At 48.3% G+C, this 24,264-nt stretch overlaps 1 protein-coding gene and 3 non-coding genes across 7 annotated transcripts; all 4 read right to left on the bottom strand.

The window, feature by feature from the left end:
• Nucleotides 1–219: 219 nt before the first annotated feature.
• On the bottom strand, nt 220–23,558 carry TRNAU1AP (tRNA selenocysteine 1 associated protein 1). Of its 4 annotated transcripts, XM_074562939.1 has the most exons (16): nt 23,377–23,515; nt 20,524–20,600; nt 20,311–20,408; nt 19,420–19,519; nt 16,740–16,792; nt 15,271–15,402; nt 12,017–12,136; nt 10,396–10,558; nt 9,811–9,844; nt 5,673–7,510; nt 5,001–5,214; nt 3,275–3,401; nt 2,080–2,154; nt 1,354–1,404; nt 904–1,013; nt 220–495 (listed from the first exon to the last, which is right to left on the bottom strand). In XM_074562939.1, exons 3-10 carry the CDS (start codon nt 20,394–20,396, stop codon nt 7,374–7,376), a joined length of 825 nt encoding a protein of 274 aa, XP_074419040.1. In that variant the 5' UTR covers nt 20,397–20,408; nt 20,524–20,600; nt 23,377–23,515; the 3' UTR covers nt 220–495; nt 904–1,013; nt 1,354–1,404; nt 2,080–2,154; nt 3,275–3,401; nt 5,001–5,214; nt 5,673–7,373. The 4 variants fall into 4 exon arrangements, with proteins under 4 accessions (XP_074419040.1, XP_074419038.1, XP_074419039.1 ...); XM_074562937.1 differs by lacking the exon at nt 20,524–20,600 and having other exon boundaries at nt 23,377–23,558; XM_074562938.1 differs by lacking the exons at nt 20,524–20,600; nt 23,377–23,515 and adding an exon at nt 17,701–17,875.
• Nucleotides 619–689, bottom strand: LOC141733256 (small nucleolar RNA SNORD99). Its single transcript, XR_012584253.1, has one exon. It is a non-coding gene; the product is annotated as a small nucleolar RNA SNORD99 (small nucleolar RNA).
• Nucleotides 1,521–1,651, bottom strand: LOC141733261 (small nucleolar RNA SNORA44). Its single transcript, XR_012584257.1, has one exon. It is a non-coding gene; the product is annotated as a small nucleolar RNA SNORA44 (small nucleolar RNA).
• LOC141733259 (small nucleolar RNA SNORA16B/SNORA16A family) lies at nt 2,388–2,536 on the bottom strand. The gene has a single exon (XR_012584256.1). It is a non-coding gene; the product is annotated as a small nucleolar RNA SNORA16B/SNORA16A family (small nucleolar RNA).
• Nucleotides 23,559–24,264: the final 706 nt, after the last annotated feature.

Consider the following 24,264-nt stretch of genomic DNA (forward strand, 5'->3'; position numbering starts at 1 on the left):
CTCCCTCGGGCAGGAACTCCATTTAGGATGAGCACCGACGTTCACAGGCAGAGACATTGATTTCCAGGAGAGCAAAGCACATCCCAGTCATCCACCAGTTGCCCACCGGGACAGCCAGGGGAGAAGCGGCAGAACTCCACCGTGAAGGGTGGGCAACCTTCAGGTGCAAGAAGTTGCTCCAGACCAACCAACGCACCCCAAACACAAGCAGAGCGAGAGTTTCAAGTGATTGCGTTTATTCACCCTCAAAATGCTTTATATCCAAGCTCTTCTCCTGGGAAAACTCCACACAGCAGGGACCGCTCTGCCATGCCGGTAAACGGGAGCCTGAGCAGCACCCGCAGCGGCTGCTCCCAGCTGGGGGAGCTCCTGGCTCAGGAAGGAGCCAGATCTGGCTACACAGAGCCAGTTTCCGAGGAGAGGGCTGGGAAAGAACACGGTCTTGCACCAAACCCTCAGGGACTGGCTCATCTCAGCTCCGCGCCCTACTGCCACCTAAAGAGGGGATAAAAAAAATAATCCAGCGTGAATGATGCTTGACTCGGCATTGCTTTGGATTTCACCCGGGTTAAGGAATTCCCTGCTGCCCTCTCTCCATGGGGTGGTTTCAGCTCCCCTGCCTGGCCTCAGCCCCATATCCGCAGGATTCATCCGACAGTCTCCAAAGAGCAGAGTCATCACAGACCAGGCTGCGCTCAGAGGGCTGGTGCGGCGCGACTGATCTCACCAACGCTCTGCTAACAGGCTGCCCAATTAAAAACCTTACTAATGAAGTTGACCATTCCCACTGGCCACTTCCAGCAGAGGCACAGTCAGCCTGAACTATCCTCTGTCCTCCAAGACCGGCGAGATCCCACTCACCAAACACCACACACCAGGCAATTACCCGCAAAGGCCACTCACGTGCTCCGTGTCACGGCTTTCCCACTATTCCGGCCCTGTGGATGCAACCAAATCCCTTCACCAGGGACAGGTTCATACGCTCTCAGCCTTTTCCACTAAGCGAGGAATTCCTGAAAAAAGCAGAGCCCCAGATAAGTATCTGAAGTTGACGGGTCGCCATTCACCGGGAATCAACCGGTTCCAGTGCAAGCGAACCCCAGCAGACCCTCCCGGCCCCTCTGCGCCCCACGTTTATTCACCCCCATCCCCAGCCCTCCCGAAGGAGCAAGGCCCACACGGACTGTCTTCCAACCAGCCTCTCTCAGAGCAGGACCTCGCCAGCAAGGAGGCCGAGACCGGTCTGAATTTTGTTTTTCCTCCTTTTTCGACCACGAGATCGGTATTCAGATCTGATGGGAAAGGGATCTGGAGGGACAGGCTGAGGGCTCCGAGAAGGGCACGTGTCCTCACCTCGCATCTATCCAGCCAGCGGCGGAGCGAGCTCCGGAACAGCGAGCAACCCTGGAAAACATCGCAACACCCTCAGCAAGCTGCAGACCCACGAGTACACATACCTGACACGCCCCACCCAGGAACCACCAGCACCTCGGAAGCAAGAAATACCCCAATTCCTGAAAATATATAGGAGGGGCGAGTGACAGCAAGAGGCAAGAGAGGCCCAGCAGTCAAAGACCTTCCCGTTGCTCTTGCATGTTGTTGGAGACCTGTAGCTACTGCAGGGAGCCACAGCTCTTGGATAAACATGCAGAGTCATCGCTGAGCCCGCAAAACCCGATACAGCTTCAGGCAGAGCAAAACCAGGGTCATCTACTGCCTCCGGATCACATTTGATCCCCGGTTGTGCCACAACCCCGGCCCTGTGACACTGGAGAAAGTCCCCTCTTATGCCACCCATCTCGACAGAGCAAGAAATAAAGGGATTCTGCCGTTCTTAATGACCAGAGGGATATTCCCAATGGGCCTTGGCAGCAGGAAATCCTGGTCTGCGGGTCCCAGCACCGCGCAGGAGCCCTGCAGAGGATCCAGAGCAGCGGGAACAAGGCCCACAACCGGCATTATCTTGCTAGTAGAGGGCCACGAAGTACGGCTGCTCGCTGCTCCGGCCAAGGGAGACCCTGAGGGCAACCAGATTCCCAGTGTAAGGGGAGATTCCAGAGCCTGGATTGCACATCTCACCTGCCCAGCGCTGCCGAGCCGAGGCCGTCACCAGCCATCCTGTGTGCTGGGATCGCCCTCCACGCCAGGATGCTGCTGGGGAAGAACAGAGTCCGGAGCGTCAGGCAGATGTCAGGAAAAGTATCATGGATACCCACCCCCTATCACCAACTCGTGCACCAGCTGGGACCCCAGAAGCGGGTATTTGGGGTGGTCGCTTTCTCCTAGCCCCGAGTCCCCCCCGACACCCCCGGCCAGGTTCCAGCTCCCGCAAATGGCCAGCGGCACCCCGACGCTCGCCCTCACCTCGGTAGCCCCGCCCCGCAAGGCCATGTATTTTCCTGAAATGTTGCCGGACAGTTACGGAGGCTCAAACTGAGCGGCGACCGTCGAGGAAAAAAAAACCCATCGCTCTCGGCTCCTTTTTGACTGCGTCTGCCACACCACCCAGACAGACGCAGCTTCGATAGGGCCGGGGCAGGCCTGCAGGCCGCGCACTCACCCGCGGCGCCATCTTCCCCGCAGGCCGGGAGGGAGTGAGCAAGGCCCTCCCGCTGCCCCTCCACAGTCCATCGGGACGCCGCCACCCGGACGCAGAGCCCACGGGGCGCCGATGTGGCGGGGGAGCCCCGGGGGAGGGCGGATGGCGGCGGATTGTCCCGGCGCCGCGCCTCCACGTTCCCTCCGCAGCCGCCATCACAACGAGAGGCGGAAGGCGCCGCGCGGTGGCATTTTATAGGGCGGCAGCGCGGGCGCTGATTGGTTGATGGGGGCCTGGCCCTCCCGCAAGGCCTTCTGGGAGTTGTAGTTCGCGCCGCCTACACCCCCCCCGGCCATGCCACCCCCCGCCATGCCATCCCCAAGGATAAACTGGCCCCTTCCTCCCGCAGCAGCAGGGAAGGCAGGGGAAATGCCACCCCCAAGCAGCAACGCCATGATCTGTAACCCCCCCTTGCACTAGGGGGTGAGCCACGCTCCCCCACCCCGCCTAAACGAACCCCCGGGCGGGGGGCACAAAGGCAATTTCTCTCCTCTCCTCCCCGCAATGTGCATTTCTGGGGTTGCTCTTCGAAAAAGTGAAGGCAGCCACCACGTTCTTCCTACTCTTTCCTCCCTTTTGGAAGGCAGGAATGGGGTGGGGGGGTGGGGGGGTACAGCCCGCCCCAGGGGAATGTAAGGAAGCTTCTCATAAATAAAAGCATCTCTACCAAAATACCTCTGTCAGGTTCCTGGCGCGTGGTCCAGAATCAGCGGAAAGGGTTTAAAACGAGAGCATCTGGAAGGGACTGATGGTGAAGCCACAGCCACCCTGAGAGATGAGGCTGAAAAGCCTGAGGCTGCCCCTGAGAAGGCGCAAAAAAGGATGAGGGAGAGCAATAGTTAGTTTTAAATCTGTTCTGATCAAAATGCACACGTCAAAAAAAAATAATAAAAAAATCACAGCGCTCAAGAATCGCCCTTTCAAGCTGGTAACCCTGCCACCAACGTGCCAATTACCAACAAAATAAGCCTGGCCCCCATTTAAAGCCGAAGAGAGGCTGGAAATGAGCCCCAAACCCCTGTGTGAGCAAGCTCTCCCAAAAACAGCCCCTTGTGAGAGCCGCCGGGGACAGGGGACAAGCAGCTGGTCCCGTCCCCCTCCTCCTCCAGGGATCCGGCAGCTGCTCTGCCAAGTCACGAGGGAGAACCCGGGTTCTCCTCGGCACAGCCGAATCCCGGGGGCGGGACAAGAAACTCTCTCGTGGCAGCAAAAAAATCACACCACCCCCAGAATTCAGACAACCTTGGAAAACGTCAAGCGTTTGGGAAGAGAATCTTTGAAATCCTAAACGGTGAGAATCCCCAAAGAACAATCCCAAAACCGAACAGGTGCTCAGTAAACCTCAGCCCACCATGAGAAGATGGATGGAGACAACTTAAAAGATATAAAAAAAGGAGATAGTTTCTGTAGGGATGCTCTAAACAGGCGAAAAGGTAAAGCGAGCGTTGTCAGACTGACATCTTCTGAACTAGCTCTATCAGTTTCTAAACGCAGCTATCGCGTTTTAAAATTCATCCCCTATCCTGACATCGGATTAATTTCACGTCTAAGCAAATCCCAGGTTAAATCCAGAAACTGGTGTATCCAGTACGCTTTACAAGATACACTGGCAGAGAGCGAGGCTGGAAGGTAAAAATTCCTCTCCGATCTTGTTTAGCAGAAGCCGGGGATTAACAAGCCGGTAATGAGAAACCGAGCAGGCAAAGATCAGAGGCAAATATCTCCGTTCCTCAAAAGGGATTTAGAGAAATACCCGAGGGTGTTCAGTACTCCTCGGTGTGCGGGATATGAACCTGGCTCCTGAAAACGGGCCAAGTAACTGGAATTTTCGCTAGCCAGACTCACACGGAAAACATCATCACAACCCCCAGCCCCGACTCGGGGCTGCGCTGGTTCAGACCCACATTGGCTAAAGGAATGGTTTTAAAGAAACTCCTCATCCCGCTGGAAGCCGGTCAGGATTTCTCACAGGCCACCCCCGATGCTTACTGTCAAGCTTTTAATTAAACACATGTTAATTGGCAACGGGGCACCCCGCAGCCTCGCAGCTTACGCTTTGGAAATCACTACTTCGTGCCCAAGAGGAGTGACGCCCACGTCTCTCCACCCCGCAGCTGGTTGAACATTTTCCAGCCTCTATAAACTCAAACAGTAATCCGAGAGTCCCTGCAATTTAGAGTAACGAAATTGGCTCATCCCACCTCCATCAAGTAACACAGTGAGAACGTTCGAGCGTTTTTGTAATTACTACTAAATGCTGCATGCCGAAAGGCAGGATACTACATAATCTCAGTCGCGGATTTCGATGCAATTTTCAAGAATTGCATAATCCCGGAGAGCGGTGATACCATCTGCCGTGGATTTCTTGCCTTTAGCACATAAAGATAAAAGCAGAATTTACCTTACTACACGGAGTCCTCGTCTTTCATCTTGTGTTACCCTAAATGGTAATTAATCAGGGCTTTTCCTGTAGCCATCCATGACAAACAAAATCCCACACTCTGTTTAACTTGGATTCCAAAACACAAACCCTACAAAATCCAGGTGACCGGCTGTTTTGTAGCTCCACATAAAAGTCTCCTCTGCGCTTCAGATGCTGCAATAATGGCCGGGAGCTGAAAAATGAACATTAAGATGAGTAAGCGACACGCAGAAAAAAGCGCAGAGAGATTTAACAGCTCAACATGGGCCGAGATTCCCCCACACAACCCCAAAAGGCTGGCTCGCACATCAAGGGAACGTGGCCCAAAGCCTCACGTCAACCTCTCTCCTAAAAGGAAACGCTATTTTGAGCTCGGCCGCAGCAGTAAACAGGCTTCAGTGGGAATCTGTCCCGGACTCTCTACTCCCAGATCGCTCCCCGCGCAAGGGCCCGAGGGTCTGTACGCAGGCGGCTCTCCTAGAATCCAGGGGAAGCCACTCCTGATGGCTCAGACCACCAGACCACCAACTTTCTTCCCACCAAGGCAGGTCCAAAAGAGAAGGATCGAGGGTAGCACTCTTGCAGCGCAGTAACAGAACGATCTAGAAAGCGTTTAACAGCAGAACATAAAGAAAACCTTCTTTACATCACCTCCAAAATGCCACTCTCTTGAGCGGGCGCTTTTCAAGAAGACGGACGTCATCTGAGTGTTCAGCACCGCTGAGCAGCTACATCAGAAGAAAAAAAGCCCTCTGCTCTCTTCCACCTCTCCGCTGCCTCTGAAACGCTACCAGCACACGCGGGGAACATTCATTGCCTTAAATTCAGAGTAAGCGAAGGTTGGGACGCTCGTTAACAGCCCACAGCACAGTCACATGCGCAGCAGGAGGAAAAAATTCACAGCAGATGAGAACACGGGGGTCCCGTAGCCCTCCAGAAAAATGCTAAATCCAGTATATGCCACCATTCCCCTCATATTCAAAGCGCATTTACCATCGCTGTTGCTAGAAAGACCACAGACTGACAAAGATAGCATAATTATGGACACAAACAAAGGTGTAGCAGAAGTAGGCTTTATGAAAAGTATTTAAATTTCGTGGCAAATCTCTGCATCGACATGGGCAGGGAGGCAACTAAACGCTTTGCAGTAGCAATTTCAGTTCCCCAAACTATTTCTTGGATAGACATTTATTACAGGTAGTTCATCTGTTCCTATTTCTCAAAGAGTTTAAGGCACAAAAGCCTGAAAAGGGCTTATAACATGTACATAAGTGCTATTATGTTCGCTGTCACCTCTAATGCAACATAATATTCGCTTAAATATATTGCTTGTCCATCCAGCTTATACAACATCCAGTAGAAAACTGCTTTCCAAGTTAGCAACAATTTGTTGCACAATATATCGATTAGATTGCTCTGACCCGTTTTTGCTGCAAGATCTTCAGTCTCACCGTTATTTCACTCTGCCAGGACAGTGGAAGACGCTACGAAACCTTAACGAGACCATCAAGGTGTGTCCGCAATGAAAGTAAAGGCATGATACACAAAAGTTAACGTTTAGACAAGGTTGCTGGTAAAAGCGTTTGAAACTGCTTGACTGATGGGGAATTATTTCCTCATGCAAATTATTTCCTCAAGCCAAACGAGCGAGAGACCACCAGAAGGCATTGGTCTGTAGCAGTTTTATAACACTCCTTTCTGTCTTTACTCTCCCAAATGCTCTTCGGGTGGACTGCTTAAGAACACCCAGCTATAACGTGTCTAGCTCAAGATCCCAGCTCAGGTTAAGCAGAACATAAGCTTTCATCTCCATGCTTCTTCCCTGTGCTCAAGTTACAGCAACCTTACCCAGTCACTAGAAAGGCTTTTGAGACATTTTAGTGGCATCCAACAATGATTTTTTTAAAATAACACATTCCCAAGGGTTGGATCAACTGACTGAAGACAATTAAATGGGCAGCAAAACAGAAAGATGGGCAGGAACCAAAATGCAAAGGGTAATTTTACTTAAAAGACCAACTTTTTTATTGTACGTTGGAGTAGAGTCTTTCCCCTGTGCCATCTCGTTGAAAGTTTATAAATTACAATTCCCAAGAAGTATTAAGAGTTCATTTCAAGACAAAAGGAATCAAACTGTTGCAGTTCTAACTTTCACCAGGAATAAAAGTTACCACGGTGCTCCTATGATACTCATTCTCTACAGGAAAGGCCACAGTCCTCTCCTGTACTTCGAGTAACAGACCTGGGGTGGAGAAAGGGCCACCCCTCGCTACCGCAGGATCCGGGTGCAGCAGAACAGTCCGGAACGCGCTGGCAGGTTTGTCACACAGACACAGCGCCTCAGCAACGAGGCTATAACACGGCTGGAATCTCTGACGAGACAGTGTCCAAAGGCTGCCAATGACAGTCCATCAAGGCATCGTAGAGCTCTTCGCTCTGTTCCATAAACTGTTTATTCGCTTCGTGGACGTCCAACTGAGGCGTCGGATCTAAAGGAGGAAAGACAGATGGACAAATAGGTCACATGCCAAATGCGTTAGGAAAAAACCCACACCCCAGAAACATGTTAGTTTTATTAAAACCAACGCGGGGGGAGTCACAAAACATTCCCAGCACTTGCCCAATCACGAACCTGACTGATTAGCCCTAGTAAATCTTTCTGCAACGGGATAAGAAATAACTACATCCAAATACGTCCCTCTTTCCTGTGGCGATTGCCCCCATAGCAGAGTCAACAGAGAGAACGCATACCTGCACCTCGCAGCCCAGAGTAGCCACTTAAACTGCCAGAGAAGGTGGGCTGGCACTAAGGCACCGGACTGCAAAGTGGAGGAGTGGAGGCGCAGGCACACGTTCCGTTCTGCTCCCTCCACTACAGGGTCAGAGTGGATGGCGGGGGACGGTAGCGTCTTACGCTGCTGCAAGAGTCACCAGAGCTCATCTGCCAAAGCCTCGAACATAGAATCATAGAATGGTTAGAGTTGGAAGGGACCTTAAAGATCATCTAGTTCCAACCCTCTGCCCTGGGCAGGGACACCTCCCACCAGCCCAGGTTGCTCCAAGCCCCGGCCAACCTGGCCTTGAACCCCTCCAGGGATGGGGCAGCCACAGCTTCTCTGGGCAACCTGGGCCAGGGGCTCACCACCCTCACAGCAAAGAATATCTCATCTAAATCCCCCCTCTTTCAGTTTAAACCCATTTGCCTTTGTCCCATGGCTCCCCTCCCTGCTCCAGAGTCCCTCCCCAGCTTTCCTGGAGCCCCTTCAGGGACTGGAAGGGGCTGGAAGGTCTCCCCGGAGCCTTCTCTTCTCCAGGCTGAACCCCCCCAACTCTCCCAGCCTGTCCTCACAGCAGAGGGGCTCCAGCCCTCCCAGCATCTCCGGGGCCTCCTCTGGCCCCACTCCAACAGGTCCAACAGGTTCTTCTGTTGGTGGCCCCAGAGCTGTAGGCAGTAGTCCAGGTGGGGTCTCACAAGAGCAGAGCAGAGGGGCCAGATCCCTTCCCTCACTCTCCTGGCCATGCTCCTTTTGATGCAGCATCTCACAGTCAGTACCCAAAGAAGTGCCAGTGACACCCAGTGAATTATCTATGAACATGTCCCCTATTTTACAGTTGGAAGAAATGTTTGTAAAGCATTTTGGAGCTGGATAGCAACCCAGCGGGTACAATTCTGCTGCTACCAATGCACGCTTAACATTTCACAAAAATCGACTCTTCGTATTCCCCAAACGACTTGTAGGATGTCACGCTCACCTAACACCCACAATCTAAAGATCAGGTTATCAGATTAGCACAATCACACGGGTTAGTACGCGGCTATCAGAGCGCAAAGCAACCAGACGACGGAATGGAAAAAACTACAAAACACATCGGGAATAAAATGCTTGTGAACACGTTCGGTTTTAGCTACATCACGTTGCAACACACGACAGGAGAAGAGAATTAAGAAAAAGGAATGATACACTGGCAATACATTATTCGAGTTTCCTACAAATTTCAACATATTAATTTAATCCATGAGAAAAAGACACCCCAGAGCCATTCCAACTATAGTACTGGTGTGTTAGTTTCCGGTAACTAACCGGAAGGAAAGCTCTGCTGTAACGCCTTTAAAAGCCATTAAGGGCTTTCTCACTGACATCATTACTGATACCTATAGATCCTAAAGTAAAGGATCCAGCTGCTCTCTCCTATCACCATCTCATTTCTAAATTTTTTTAAAGAGAAGAATAAGAGAAAGACAGAAATTTGGCACTGCTAGAATGGAATGATGTTTTTCTTGCATCAATAAATGAATAGTGCTTGCCTGTATATCTGAAACACCAGCACGGTTTAGTGGCCCATTTCAAGCGATGACTACTAAAGCAAATATTTTATCAGTGTGCTAACTGATACTATTTCTTTTTTTAAACTAGAAGCGCAGTCAAGTATCCTGGGCTCTAAATTCCAAGATTTTACAGAAAAACAGAATACCTACATTGTTTTTGTAGCATACCAGAAAAAATACTTAAAAAAAGGATACAAGTTTGAGTACTATAGAAGATTAAAATCTTAATGCTAGTGAAGTCAACTAATTTCAGTCCTGACAAGGTTCAGACTAGGAACAGGAACTGTAAAATAAGGTTGCAATTGCGCTAGGTGACAGCGACCCACAAATTTTCTCAGAGCTCAGAGGTACTCAAAGATAAAGGTATATTGTGCGCTGAAATTAAGGGCCAATTTGAGAAAGACTTTTTCTAATCAGTGCAGAAAAAACAGACACCTTCAATATCGAATTCAAGAAACGTACCTTCCAGTGCATCCTCACCAACTTCTTCATATGTCTGCAAGGAAAAAACCAAACCCCTTAGGACAGCAGATATTTACTGTTTCTTTTATGAACATCACGTGTTGATTACTACTGTCGTATACAGACTTTTATGTCTGATTACAACAGAATTCTTCACATACACGCCTCGTGTTCCGCTCCCAACAGACTCCACAGGGGAGATCCCACACTAAACTTCTAACAGTGGCAGCAGTTCTTCATACTCCTGTGGTGAAGCTGGGTGGCCGTCCTGATCTGTTCTAGCCTCTAAAACAAGGCTTAGCACTGTGTGTCCAACTGGCCGTGTCAAGAGAACCCTTCTACCGTTGACAACCGTGTTACGAGACCCTGTGTGTCCTCCAGACCTTTTCACCCCTCCAGTCCCAGCAATATCCCCCGCACAAGGCAACAATACACATCAGGGTCTGCTGAACACTTTTGCTTCCTCAGTATCTACAGTAAGACCCCAGAGCCTGCAAATAAAATGTGCCCGTCACCGTTTTGTAAGCCACCTCGTGTTTCTGTGCTGACAGATCACAGAAGCGCGAGTACGTCGCGCGGTCCTACCTGCATTGTGCTCTGCGTGTAGCCGTACTGGGGATAGCTGTAGCTGTAACTGCCCGTGTTCTGGTCGTAGCCCCACTGGGCATAGTAGTTGTGATATTGTTGGTAATATTGGTTATAATTATAGTTGTACATCTGATTGTACTCCATTGATTTCACACGGTTACTTAAAAAAATAAAGCAGGAATAAGTTGCAAATAATGCAGAGCGATTACGAAAAAAAAAGCAGTGAAATAGCTTAAGATACAATACGGTACATAGACAAGGCTTAGTCTAACATGCAAATTTCAGTCTTTAAAATATATTCACTATTTACTGCAGCAGTATTTATCATTTGCATACATTTGCAGAAAGAAACAAGTGGTTGAAACTTAACGCCCTTTCCTGTATTCATATTCATCTTCATTAATAAACATTGCTTTCATTCTTTATGAGTTAACTTAGTAACACTTCCTGGCTTTGGGAAGGGAAGAGTTCAGGACTATGAGCCCCAGTTTAGAACAATCCTGAACCATGATGCAGATTCTTGGGGCCCTTTTTCTTTCTGATAAAGTAAATAAAGTACTCTGCAGCCTCCTGAGACAAGGTACTGAGTCTTGCTTTACATAAAGAGTTAAAGACTTAGAGCCTTGCAAAAGAACTGGGGTTTTCTTTGGTAAGAATGGACAAAAACCTCTCCCTTCCGCCACTATTGTACAGAAGCCTAAGTGACAACCAGTCGTCCCCACTCCCACTGAACGGGGTGATCTTCAATGCACGGGGTTGGAAGAGCACATGAAGTAAAAAGGACTACAAGTAATTGAAAAAATAAACTTAAATAGCCCATGAGCTGACTAAAATTCACATTCCCAAGGAACTGGGAATCCCACCTGATTATCAAGATTTGAAATAATGAGATGACAAGTATTGTTTGAAGATGAAAATATGTCACACATAAAGCTATGTCTAATGATGAAATTGGTGAGAAGTGGGAAGAGGGAAACATCAATCTTCTCACCACGATATTTCTCACTTTTTCTGCTTTTCTCTTCCTTATCCCCCCAAGACTTCTGAGGTCACTGAAAATCTAAATATTATTCAAATAGGGAGCAATTACTATTATTCGTATTACCCTAGTGCTACGAGCCCCAAGTCAGACCAGGATCTCATTGTCTCAGGTTCTGAACAAACACAGAAAAAAAAGTTAATCCCTGCCCCGAAAGACTTATATTTAGTAGACATTATAATAGAATTAGCAAGGTAATAGAGCTTTGCTATCCAGAAATCAATAAGCAGATTTAGGCTATTTCAATTTAACGCAAAGGAACATATACTTTAAAAACAGTCATATTTAAATACAGTGTGTGTACTTGTGTGTGTTCATATTTAAATACATGTGTCTGTATTTAATAATGTACACAAATAAAAACAGTGTAAAATGCTTACTCTTGATCTAACGTTGTAATTTTTTTGAATTCCTGTGCACTTTGAGACCCTAGCTACTTTAGGATATTCGTGGGTATTCCTTCACTTTGTGATGGAAACATCCAGGAAATGTACCCAAACCACTAAAAGACATTTAAAAATACACGTGATTTCACATCACGGTGCTTGTATAGAAACGTCTGGCTGCTCTTGTACTCACGCTTTTGGAATAGCCACACTCAAGCGTACGGGTTTAGAGCCCAACCCCACAGCTCCTTGACACTCCGTCAGCGCTCGTTTCTGTTCCAGTTCATCCGTGAATTTCACGAACCCGTAACCTCTGCAGAGATACACAATAACTCATATAAAACAAAAAACGCCGGGGCCACTTTTTTTTTTTTTTTAAAATATTTACAGTGAAGCAAAAATTATTTTTTAAAAACTCAGCAAATGAAACACTTTCGCTAGGGCTGTCCCTGCTTTTAGTAGTGATAAAATTATTCTGTCTTCCAGTTGCTTTTGCAAAATGCCTGAAACCGTACGTCCAAGCTTCGGCAGGACTTTCAAAGTCTTCACAAAAGTAAAGTGGTTCTTGTGCCAGTGGATTCTGAGGAACTGGAAGCGAGCTGACACGAGACATGTCGAAATGCATGAACAGACGGTAGCAAAGCCTTAAATCTATACTGGGAGGATACAGATAAACTAAACAGTTGCAAGTCAGCACAGGATTGACAAGACACAGGCACTGCTTATATCGAAAACTGCCTCACTGAGAAGGAAAACACTGCTTTTCTGTAGGATTGACTGAGACACGCTTTCCAACCAAGTCCTTTTTTCAACAGGAAAATACTCAAAAAGGCTTCCTATGATTCCCAAGGACGGCGTGGCCCCATCAGCGTTCTCAACAGTGGACCTGAAAATGAGTTCTTCATGTTAAATTCCTAAAACTTGCTCTGACAGCATGACTTGAACAGGGATAGCACACAGCCAGCCACCCCTCAACCCCGCGGCGAGCCTGCGCTGCGGTGTTAGCAGTGCTGTAAGTCAGCCAGACACAAAATAGTAATTCCCCTCCAACCCCAAAGGTCCTTTGCGTGAGATTCTGATGCTGTAGTGACTCAGAAGCAACGCAACAGCATCCAGGAGGGCAGTGCCAGGATCCCAAGATGGGCTGGGCTGCCTCACGCAGCAGAAAGATCAAAGACTTAGGTGTGGGAGGGAAAGAGGAATCCATCTAGGCAAAGGAAGGAGTTTGGGAGGGAAAGGGCTTGCCTACCCGGGGAGAAGAACGAGCCGTAAGCAAGGGTGTAAATTTACAGCATGTTATCTATTCTGTGGGAACACTTTAAACACCAAATAACACACTATTTTGAAAGCAGCATCACCTATTACTCGTAGTAGGTCCACACTGGAAGCTATTACAGAGCAGTTAGTGCCCCATAAAATGCAGTATCTTGCATAGCAAGCTACGCACACAAGTCCAAATATATATTTTTACACATATATGCATGTATGCATGTGTACTCCTCACATACAGAAGACCAAATCAAAGCTCAGGCTTATCTATATTCAAACTGCATAATCAAGCAAAAGCAAAACTCTACATGGGTACACAGTCTGTTTAATTTGCCCTCCGTGAAAAGACTGTGGCAAATTAAACCAGTGCAAGCCAAATTTTAAGTCAGTTTAAGGTGTCTGCACACAACAGCCTGTAAGTTTCTAAGCTGCTACAAAGACTCTTGTAGCCTTTCGGGTGGAACCAGGAGTGTGCCAGTGAAGCCGGGAATACTGGAGTTCCGAAATAGAGATGGACAGATAAAGGGTGGACGTGGTGTACAGGAATGGATGTCGGGTGCAGCAAAATGCTTCTTCCAACTTTTCCAGTTTCTTCACACCAATGGCTAAACCAGATTTCAGTACAGAAGAAAACCCGCCAAGAACTCGTTTCTTCACGGCCAGGACCTCCCTGTCAGACATTCTGTCCTGTCCCTGCAGTTAGAAGCCCCCCAGCCTGCACCCTCAGCAGAAAGCAAAGAAGCAGGCACAGCACTACAGCGTCTGGCTCTGAGCTCCTCTCTTGCCTGGACAAGAGGTGCAGGGAGGAGACCTTCCTGATCTACCTGCCCTGGCTGGAAGGGACAGGGCTTCACTAGGCATGTCCACAAGCCCCGCGTTCCTCTCACGCATCACACTGACACTTGCAGTTGCCTCGGCTTTGAGTAACTGCACAAGTCACAACAAAGCCCCTGGCAGCAACACCCCAGCACTGCTAGGGGAGACAGCTGTGCTCTTCCCAGCAACAGGCCTTTCTGTCCCTGCTCCTTCCCCACTTCCCAAGCTACCACAGATTCCCTTTCCCTGAGGACTGCACTTAGGAACAGTTCCCAAAGCCCAGCTAAGGGCCCAACCTCCATCATCCAACACCTATTTTGTAGGCAGAGATTGAAGCAGGTGCAGCAAAACAAGAACTTCTGGGTTTACACCTCTGAGGAGGAGGAGGAGGAGGCACCCGGAGCCCACTCCAGCAGTGCCAGTCTCAGGTGAGGTGGCAGTAAGATCATGAGAGTGACTTAACAGCCAGAGAGTGACTAAGCAGATCTGCAAGAGGTTCAGGTTGCAGATGAAGAAGAACTTCATTACTAGGGAGGCAGCGCAGCTCTGGAACAGGCTGCCCAGACAGGTTGTATTATCTCCGTCCTGGGAGGTTTTCCAGGCTACACAATGCACGGCTGACCTGATCTAGTGCTGGCAGCAGTCCCGCTCTGTGGGAGGTTGGCCCAGAGACCTCCAGAGGTTCCTTCAAACCAACATAGCTAAGACTGAGAAACCTTATGTGAGAAAGAGGGGAGATCTACAGCCGTATTCTGTCTTATCACAACATTCCTGTAGGTATTATATCAGAATGTTGGGTTTCATTGAAGGCATGTTCTGTATTGAAAACAAGGATGCTCACCAACTGGTCCCTCTTCTAGGAAAAAAAAAAAAAAGTTTAATTTTCTGCAATTTAGAAAATCTTTTAATCACGTTAAGAAACCTGACTTTTTGATATCTGTTTTTGGCAAGACGCTGCCAGTAAAGATGAACAAGGCGGCTACTAACAATGAATCATAGCTTTTTTTGCCCTACCCTATTTGAAACAAAAACCCGCACAGCTTTCACAGGAATACACGCTCAATAGCCTAAGGACTGCAGAAGCACAATTCCATCTGAAAGTCCAGGGAAACGGTGTTTCAAGATTACTCAGACAGTTTTCAGCATTTTCAGAAGTGCAATAGCATACTGCCAACAGGAGTGACAACGCGCTGTGGTGACTATCAAAACCCAAGCCTACTGTAGACTGAATGTCCAAGAACATTGTATTTTAAGATTAGTAAAATCTAAGCTGATAGAACTATTCTTTTTCCCTTGCTGTATTATATCATTCCTGTTGCTGCATGTGAAGTGAAAGAGAAGAATGAATAAAAGATGACTTACTTGGATACTCCTGCCTGGTCCAAAACAACTTTTCCACCTCTACACGATGGATAAACTTTAACAAAAAATTCATATAACATGCCATCATCCACATCAGGAGTCAGGTCTCCCACAAAAAGGGAATATTCTGGACTAAAGAAATGAAAAGAAAACTTCTTAAGTACAATTACACAAAAGAAGAGGCGTGCTGAGTGACAGCTAACATTTAGCCTAAACATTTGAAAAGCGATATTAAAGGACTATTTAATATATACTTTAAAGTGTCACCAGTTAAGTTGCTTAGGTGACTAGAATTTTTATTGATGCAGTACAACTAATCTACTCAATGCTGCTTTTTATTTAAAGAGAGTTTAATTTTTTAGTTCTCATGGGATATCTCTGGATTTCTAGTACGGCAAGAAAACATTAACGTTTCATTTATAGATTTGCTATTTCCGATACACTGACCTGAAATTATAACATATGAATGAAGATACTTTGATGCTAGAAAGTTTTAAATATCTTCAAACACTCCTGACAAATCTGCTGTGCTACGCAGAAGGCAAAGTATAAAACTGGCAGGCAGTTTCAGCCATCCTCCCTCTGCTAAGGACTCGCGGAGCAAGTAGCTGGAATGGGAAAGGCTCTGCGATCCACCTCTAGCTCCAGAGCAAATGGAACCATAAGAATTAGTTACCAGCCCTCAGTCTCATTCTTGGCCCCACCTGTCATGCCTTGATTGTAATCTAAAAAGTTGGGGTTTCTTTTTAAAAGGTTCATAAATAATCATTTAAAATAAAAATATAATTGCTGAGATACGAGCTAATACTCCACTAACAAACTGCAGGATTCTGTTGCCTTCACCCTCGTACACACCTCCCTGAACAACTCCTTCGTGTTATTATTACTTCAACTGTGTAAGTGTTTCTGGGCAGGTGTTATGAAAGGTACTCACACCCCCCAAACCTCAGGAGCCTAATTCAGCCCGTTTGCCTCCTTCGGCACCTTTCCCTGTCCACGGAGAAAGATGGGCTCCTCCAGAGGGCAATTTGGAGCACCTCTCTCTCTCTCTCTCTCTCTTTGCTGACTGTTGTGGGACTCCAGCCAGTTAAGCCAGGTGGTGTGAAACCACCGCATTTACCTTCAGATGCTGAACACATTCGTGGCATCATGCAGTATTGCGATGGGATGCATCCGCAGAAAGTGCTAACATGCTACAGCATCACCACTACCTACGGCGTGCGCCAAGGCAGTTTAATATAATCTACATTTTTAATTATGGGATTTAGTTATCTGGCACTGCTAGACAAAATGGTACAAATATTAGTCGTACGCGTCTCAGAAATGCTCCCCTATCCAAATTTACTAGCTGTACATCTCATCCGGCAATGAGGAACTTGTGGCTTAACATATTTTGAATACTCTTTGCAAGGCAGTTAACAAAGAGACATTAAGCAGGCAAAACTAATATTTGAATATTGAGCATTTACCTGTTATCGGGCTGTTTTCCGTACGTTGCATAATTCAATTTAAATCGCTTTGCCTGAAACAAGGCAAAAATGAATCCAAACAATTAGGAAAAAATACAATAAGCTTATTACATACAACTTTCTAAATGCCGGCAGGTGTTCAAGGCCGTCAGGCCAGCCAGTTAAGGTATCAAGGACAACGTTTTTATTTGATGTCAATGCAGCTATAATAAGGAAAATCAGCAAAGAACCTGCACCAAGAGGTTTGGCCTGGCTATACCTACTTCACCAGTTCATAAGGTTAGTGAGAGAGAGATGAATATTACATAGCATCAAATTTCTGCATCTTTAAGCAAGACAGGAAAACAGAGGTACTAATAACTAATATTAAATTACATCTAATTTTAAGGTCTTAAAATGAAATGACAGCACAGACTGTTGGACGCTTGTGATTTACAAGAATACTGGCAGAACAGAGTCTGCCACATTGGAAAATGGAATCAGTCCCTGAGTCTGGAAGTATGGCTAAATAAAAGTATTCATTACTTTTTTTATGTGCTGATTATGTGCTGATTTACTAAGATCCCAAACCAAGTTTTTCGTGAAAGCCTTACCTGTCATTGGACACTGGAGGCCTCCCTAAACTTTGCACCTGACTTTCTTTTTAAACAAGTGTCCCAGGAGCCCAGATTTGTGCCCGCTGGCACACGCGGAACTCCTTGCCCTCATCCTACCAGGGTTCAGCAACTTGTGCCCAACTCACATTTAAGTTAAGACCGAGATCTAAGGAGTTGGGCTTCTGCCTCAAAATCCCGAGGGCCTCAATCCCATGGGCATTCTTACATGATGCTTAGCACACAACGATCCAAGCAGGTGCACTGCAAAGCACAATGGTAATTGCAATTTTCTTCTGAACCATGTCTGACAGAGGAAGAAACAAAGGACTGCACTCCTGTGCAAGAACGCTGGTGTCCCAACTCACCCAGACAGTGGAAGACCTAAGCTGGATTCCCTCATCAGCTTGAGGGGCTTCAAAACCATTTTCCCATCTCCCAACAGGCTTCCAAAGCAGATATCCCTCTGCGCTACACACTGGCACAGCAACAACATCAAGGGGAATTTGGCCAAAGAAAGCAAGTCTGCTGCGAGCCCATAACCTAGAGATCAGGATGTTTGTTCAGTACGGCGGAGGATCTAGTGTGCTCCTGCACCCTGGATGACGTACTTTCTTCCCCCAAAGATAGCATAAATAATTCTTGGGAAATAGAGCAAAGACTGAACTCTAGGCTATAGTCGTGTTCCTTGCATGCTTGCATTCACTGGCGCACGGTGGTAAGAACTCTTTCAGTGGACCATTTATAAGCTCACACAAAATTTAGATTCCACTGTGAAGCACTTTCATCTTTTGTTTGGATTTCACTCTTCACAATATTTTGGGTTTAAAATCAATGAGAGACCTGAGAGTATTTCCACTCAAATGGCAAGTGGGGACACTAATTCTGTAAAAAAGAGACAGCAACAGCACCATGGCTTGCTGTTATTCCTTTGCCTGATTCAGTATTTAAAAATAAATACAAGAGTGAGCCACCTTCAGTTTTCTGCAAACAAGAGAAAAAGTATCTCGACGCAAGAGATGAGCCGGACAGTTGCCTGCTGAGTGCACTGATTTAGGATCTCTGTCTGACATCTGTAATTCTCTCCACGTGTTATGTAAATCATCCCTCTACACAACAGCGCATTTGGAACTAAATTGTGGATAAAGGCGGGTATTCCCGAAACCAAACTTCAATTATTATATTACTCCTTGCAAGAGCTGCTCTCTTTCTCTCTCTAGTGACTATAGAAGGCATCTAGGAATATTAGCTTCCCTTAATTGGGGGCTGTGATTTGCAGTATAAGGGCATATTAAACATGACAAGTGAAACGGATACCTCCGGGCCTCTCATCTACCCCTGTTAACAGGGAGCTCCATCCTCTCAGGCAGGTTGACCAAATAGTTCAAAGGACACCACCTGAACTTCCCAGTTTCCTACTCAAGGCATTAACTGCACTGAAATAGGCAACAATTTAATATTACGCTGTAACTGAGGTGATTCTAGAGCTGCTTTATGAACCAGTCATCCCAGCTACTGCAGCCAACTTCTGTGGGTCCAACGGGCAGCTGTGTCAGCCGTCCCCTTTTAATCTACTACACATTTGAGTCAACATCCTAAAATTAGCCTCTATGACTATGATTCCTCCTCTTCTTCTGAACTACCTAGCTTTTACGGATCCAAGACATTCGTTACGTATTGCAGTTATACAACGGACTAGCTCTTTCTCCACTGTAAATAGGTTTGAATGACTTTCGTTTGCTAAAGGCCAAGAATAATGCAAGGCTTAAAAGTCATGTTCCTCTTGCAAATCAAAGTTACTCAAAACTCAGTGTGAACTTGCAAGTTCTTCTTGTACGTATGTATCGCAGAAATACAGCATTTCTATACCCGTATTTTATCCAGACATTCACACAGAAATTAGTATTTTTCCAACAATTTTCTGGGCAAGAACACTAATAGTTTTATGCTCATTACTTTAACTCTAAAGAAAAGAAGAATCCCAGTTTGCTAACTATGAATTTGTCTGTAGTGATTCAAAACAGAGATTCTACACTATCTATTCCTTCCCAGTTTTGCTTCCCAACTGGCTGGTTTCATTTACTTACCGGTGTAGCACCAGGAAGCGGTTTTCCATTGATTTTGTGTAAACATTTCTCTGCAGTAGCTAGATCTGCAAATTCTACAAAGCAATAGCCTGCTGGAATTCTGAACATATGACACAGGAGAGGAGAGAGAAAGATTTCAGATTTAAAACACATTTGAGAAGGAAAATTACATTTTTAGAAAACTGGTAGGAAATTTGCCAGAGTTGCAATACTTAGAACAATTTCTTTTTCAAATCATAAACATCACCTACCAAAAAGAAGCTAGCAAAGTAATCTTGGATCTCAAGTGGTGATAGCCCCTACTTACCAGTAAGTCATGTCAACATAAGCACACAGAAAATATTTTTGCTCGCAATCAGTTCGCTTCCTACTTTGACTGACTGTGAATTTTCCCACCCAAGTTTAAACAACTGAAAACTGAAATTCCAACATTTACAAGAATAGGAAACTACTTTATCCTGTGTACAGTCACTCATTTTATTCCAAATGAACTCAAAAGCTTCTCCTATTGCTCTTTCTAAGTCAGACTTCCCACCTCTGCCAGCATCACGTAGCTGCGCTAGCGCAACGATTGACAAAGACTAGTCACTGGAGCCTTTCAGCCCAGGAGGTGTAATTCCCTTGGGGACTGCATGGTGTACACAGGCCGCTCTGAATGAGTGCTGAAGCACTGCAGGATGAGGGCCAAACCGTGGTTTGTTGATGGTCGAAGAGCCAGCAATTGTCCTCTCCATTGCCATCATCAATATACCCGTATTGTTGGCAGCAATGGTGAAAAGCTCAAAGGGAAAATCGCTGTAATACGGACAGGACCACAGCGATGGGCAGAGGGCAAACAGTTCAATCCAAATGCACTGGTAGAACAAACCGAGAACAAGCATAAACAGTTACCCTGTCAACCTGTTTCGAATGATTTTTACACTCAGTACAAGCTCTCCCATGGTGGCAAAGGCTCTTGAAACAAAGTTTTCATCCATATATGGCTCCAGCTATAAAAGCAAAAAAAAAAAAATAGTTAGACCAAGGCATCTACAAAAAGGAGAATATATGTGTCAATGTCACCCTAAGCAGTTAAAACATTATTGAGAAGTATTTTACCCTTACACTTCAAAAAGAAGACTCATTTAAGAGGGTCGATGCCACTCAAAACCAGCAGGCATGCATGAACCAGGCTCAACAGTCTGCAAAGTGGAACCCAAGAGACAGCATGAATTTCAGAGAACAGGGAGCTTTCACAGAAGGACAAAAGCCACTCAGAAACATACAGCAACAAAGTGAGCGTTCGCTACACGGAGCAGGGGATAAGGAGATGGCAGGCTCCTGCTCTGTATGCCAGCGCGATCAGTACACAGGCGCGGCGCAGCAAAGGGTGCTATGATGAACGGGCGGCATGCGTCAGGTAACACAGCCCCCACCAAGCTGGGGTAGGGGTTCGCAGAGCCGTGTCTACCTCGCATAACCGTGGAGGTACGCAGGGCAGCACTTGGAGGGGAGACTCCAATCGCGTCCCGCAGTAGGTCTGCGCTTTGTACTGCACAGGGGTGCACTGACTGTGTTTATGTCACAGGTGAGAGGGTGGCACCGTGCATGTCAGAGTGTGTGTGAAGTGCAGGGCAGTGGCACTGTGTGAGTGAACACGCTGGAGAGCAGGTGTCTGTACGGCATAAGTGTCTGAAAAGTCTGAAATGGCACCGCAATTTGGACCAAATCTATGATGAAGGACTGAGGGAAAAGGATGCCTCTCTGTGTAATAGAAAGCGGAGGAGGGAACTAACTGAAAGTCAGGTTTTGTTCAATATGCATGCTGATGGGGAGCACTGCATCTGAGAGGTAACATGGGGTCAGGGTGTGGGGGAACATATATAGCTCCATATAAGTATATACACCTGCGTGGGTATGACAGATGGCCTCGTGGTAACTGACAGCCCTCGAGTGTGTTTGTGTGTCTGTCAGGTACCAGGTGGCTCCATCACCTGTGTGCTTGACAGAAGGTGCAGTACCTGACAGTGGGTGACCATATCGCACTCGCACGTGCAAAAGGTGGCAGATGCCCTGCGGAGGTGCGAGTGTAAAGCTGGAAGGACTCTGTTACATGTGCCAGAAGCAGGAGGCAGCACTACTCTGTACAGACATGGCACGCAGAGGGTGATCCGGTGGGGTGTGTGCACAGGAAAGCCAGGCTCATAAAGGCAACAGGTGACTGTTGCTTGAATGTGTACATGTGTGTTTCACAGAGACGCAGCTTGCTTGTGAGAGAGGTGACTGAAAAAGAAGATGGCCTTATGGTGGAGGGGTGGTAGATAACCCTTTGTGCGGGTAAAAGGAAGAGACAGCAGACTCCGTGGAGTCTGACTGCAGGAGTGGCAAGCAGTGGCGGGCTCCCTGATGTGTCACTGTATGTGTGCAAGGCAATGGCAAACTTGGTGTGTGGGTGAGTGTGCGTGTAAGAGAAGCATCCAGTGGGATCCTCAGTGAGGTGCTGCGTTGTGTGTACACACACGCACGAGAAAGACTGAGGAAGACTACAGGGTGCACTTGTGTGTGCAAGCAGGGCTACGCAATGTGCTGCTGTGAGTCTGGAAGAAAGGGGCTGGAGAAAGATGCGCGTGCAAGTAGCAGGCAACACGGAAATCGTGATTCGCTGGTGCAGCTGCATATACATGTCTATATGCACATGCAGGTGTATAAAAGCATGTGGCAGGCAGCAAGGACACTACAATGCAGCAGCGGGATTGTATATGTGAGTGTAAAAGTGAGACAGTGTATACGTGAGACAGTGCAGACGCTACAATACAACGTGAGCACATACATACAGGTGTGGGTGGGTGGGTGGCAAAGCGCTACAATACTCTGGGTGTGAGTATGCCACCACGAGCGTGTACGAAAGCGTGTGCGGACGGTGGCAAGCGGTGAGGGACAGAGGTGCACGAGTACGACGATCCTTACAAGCGCGTGAGTGCACCCACAGGCGTGCTGGTGTGGGGCAGGCAGGGAGGGATACTCTTGGATAGGTGCATACAAGCAGGCGAGTGTAAGTAAGCATTAAATAGCTACAAACATGAGCACAAGCGTGCGAGCCCAGCGGTGTGAGTGAGTGTGTAAGTGCCTTAAGTGCCTACAAGCGCCTAAGCATAGAAGCCAGCATATAAACCCTCGAAGCACGCAAGCATACAGGCTTTTGAGTATGCGAGTGAGTGTGTAAGTGCCTAATAAGTGTGAGCATGAAAACGTGAGAACCTGTCAGTGCCCACGAGCGTGCCTGCCCTCCAGCGTGAGCGCAGGCAGCACGGGACACTGGTGTGAGTGCCACCAGCGTGCCTGTGACCCTGGCTGCGGGCAGGTCACTCTGAGGGGTGTGTGTGTCTGTCTAACTCTGTCCGTGAGCGTGTAAGTGCCCATGAACGTGCCTGCCAGGCTGGGGTTTGCGTCTCTGAGTGTGTGTTCGCATGTCAGCCTGTGTTCGTGTGCGTGTCAGCCTGTGTGAGCCTGCCAGCCTGCACAGGAATGAGTGTGTGTGTGAGTGTCAGTCAGCTCGAGAGTTTGGTGTGGGTGTCAGAGTGCGTGAGAGTTTGTGAGGCTGTGTCAGTGCGTGAGGGTGCCAGCGTGAGGGTGTCAGTCAGTGCGAGGGTATCAGTCAATGTGAGGGTATCAGTCAGTCAGTGTGAGGGTGTCAGTCAGTGTGAGGGTGTCAGTCAGTGTGAGGGTGTCACTCCATCGGTGTGAGGGTGTCAGTCAGCGAGCGTGAGGGTGTCAGTCAGTCGGTCGGTCGGTGTGAGGTGTCTGTCAGTCAGGGAGTGTGAGGGTGTCCGTGAGTGAGTGAGTGTGAGGGTGTCAGTCCGTCAGTGCGCCCCAGCCCGCGGTCGCCCCGGGCCCTGCCGCCCCACCGCCCTCCCGCCGGCCCGGCCGCCCCGCTGCCCGCCTCACAAAGCCCCGCGCGGGTCCCGGCCGGACACTCACGTCCCCCATCCACAGGCTGGCGGCCATGCTGCTCCCCCCAGGCCCCGCGGCGGGCTCAGCGGGGCCGCGGCTTTGGCCTCCCGGCTCGGCCCCGCCGCTGCCGCCGCCGGCGCCGCCTCACGCCGAGCCCGCGGCCCGCTCCGCCGCCGCGCTGCCCCGCCGCCTCCTCCGCGGCGCCCGGCGGGCGGAGAGAGCGGCGCCCCCGCCGCCACCGGCGCCCCCGCCCCGCGGCAGCGCCCCCTGCCGGCAGGAGGAGCGCCACGGGCGGGCGGTGGGGGGGCCGCAAGATGGAGGCGGGTGTGAGGAGAAGGGGAGAGGGCTGGGGGACAGCACACTTCCCCCGGGATAGGAGCGCTGGGGTGGCGGGGCAGGGAGGAGATGTCCGCCCCCGGAGAAGGTCTGTGTGGTAAAATGGACGGAAAAGCAGGCAGGGAGGCTGCCCACCCCGCCTGGCGAGGGGCAGGGGGCCCAGCGCTGCGGCCTCCATTAGTGCGGCCCTTCCTGGAGGCGCTTCACGCCCGAGGATCTCGGCTCTTTCTGAAAAGGCACAGTGAGTTTCCAGCCCCTTTAACGGGGCAAGAAAAGGGGGTCTGTTGCGTGCTCCGAAGTTTCACGTGTGAGAAGACAAATACAACAACCCCCCAATTTCCTAATTAAAAGATCTGTGTGTTTTCTGAGGCGGGGGTTGAATTCATTTTAGCACTCCAAGCTGACAGCCCAGGCCCCCACGCATCATGGGATTGCCTTAAAAAAATCATGAGGCTTTTAAATGAAGAAAAGATTAATTACTTCATGTCGTAGTACACAGGACTGTGCCGTGCTCTGCGTAAGTATCGTGAAAACAAATTGCGTATCCCAAATAATTTGGTGTCGTAAAGGGATAACATT

This window comes from Larus michahellis, chromosome 19 (genome assembly GCF_964199755.1).
Source record: "Larus michahellis chromosome 19, bLarMic1.1, whole genome shotgun sequence".
NCBI classification, from domain to species: Eukaryota; Metazoa; Chordata; class Aves; order Charadriiformes; family Laridae; genus Larus; species Larus michahellis.

Excerpts from the sequence above, each read along its gene's own strand:
- TRNAU1AP (XM_074562937.1), bottom strand. The coding sequence starts at position 23,403 with ATGGCCGCCAGCCTGTGGATGGGGGAC. Across the intron at positions 19,520-20,310 it reads ATTCGAAACAGGTTGACAGG|AATTCCAGCAGGCTATTGCT; the intron begins GTAACTGTTTAT and ends TCATATGTTCAG. Across the intron at positions 10,559-12,016 it reads AGTGTGGCTATTCCAAAAGC|TAACCGTGTGAAATCAATGG; the intron begins GTGAGTACAAGA and ends TATTTTTTTAAG.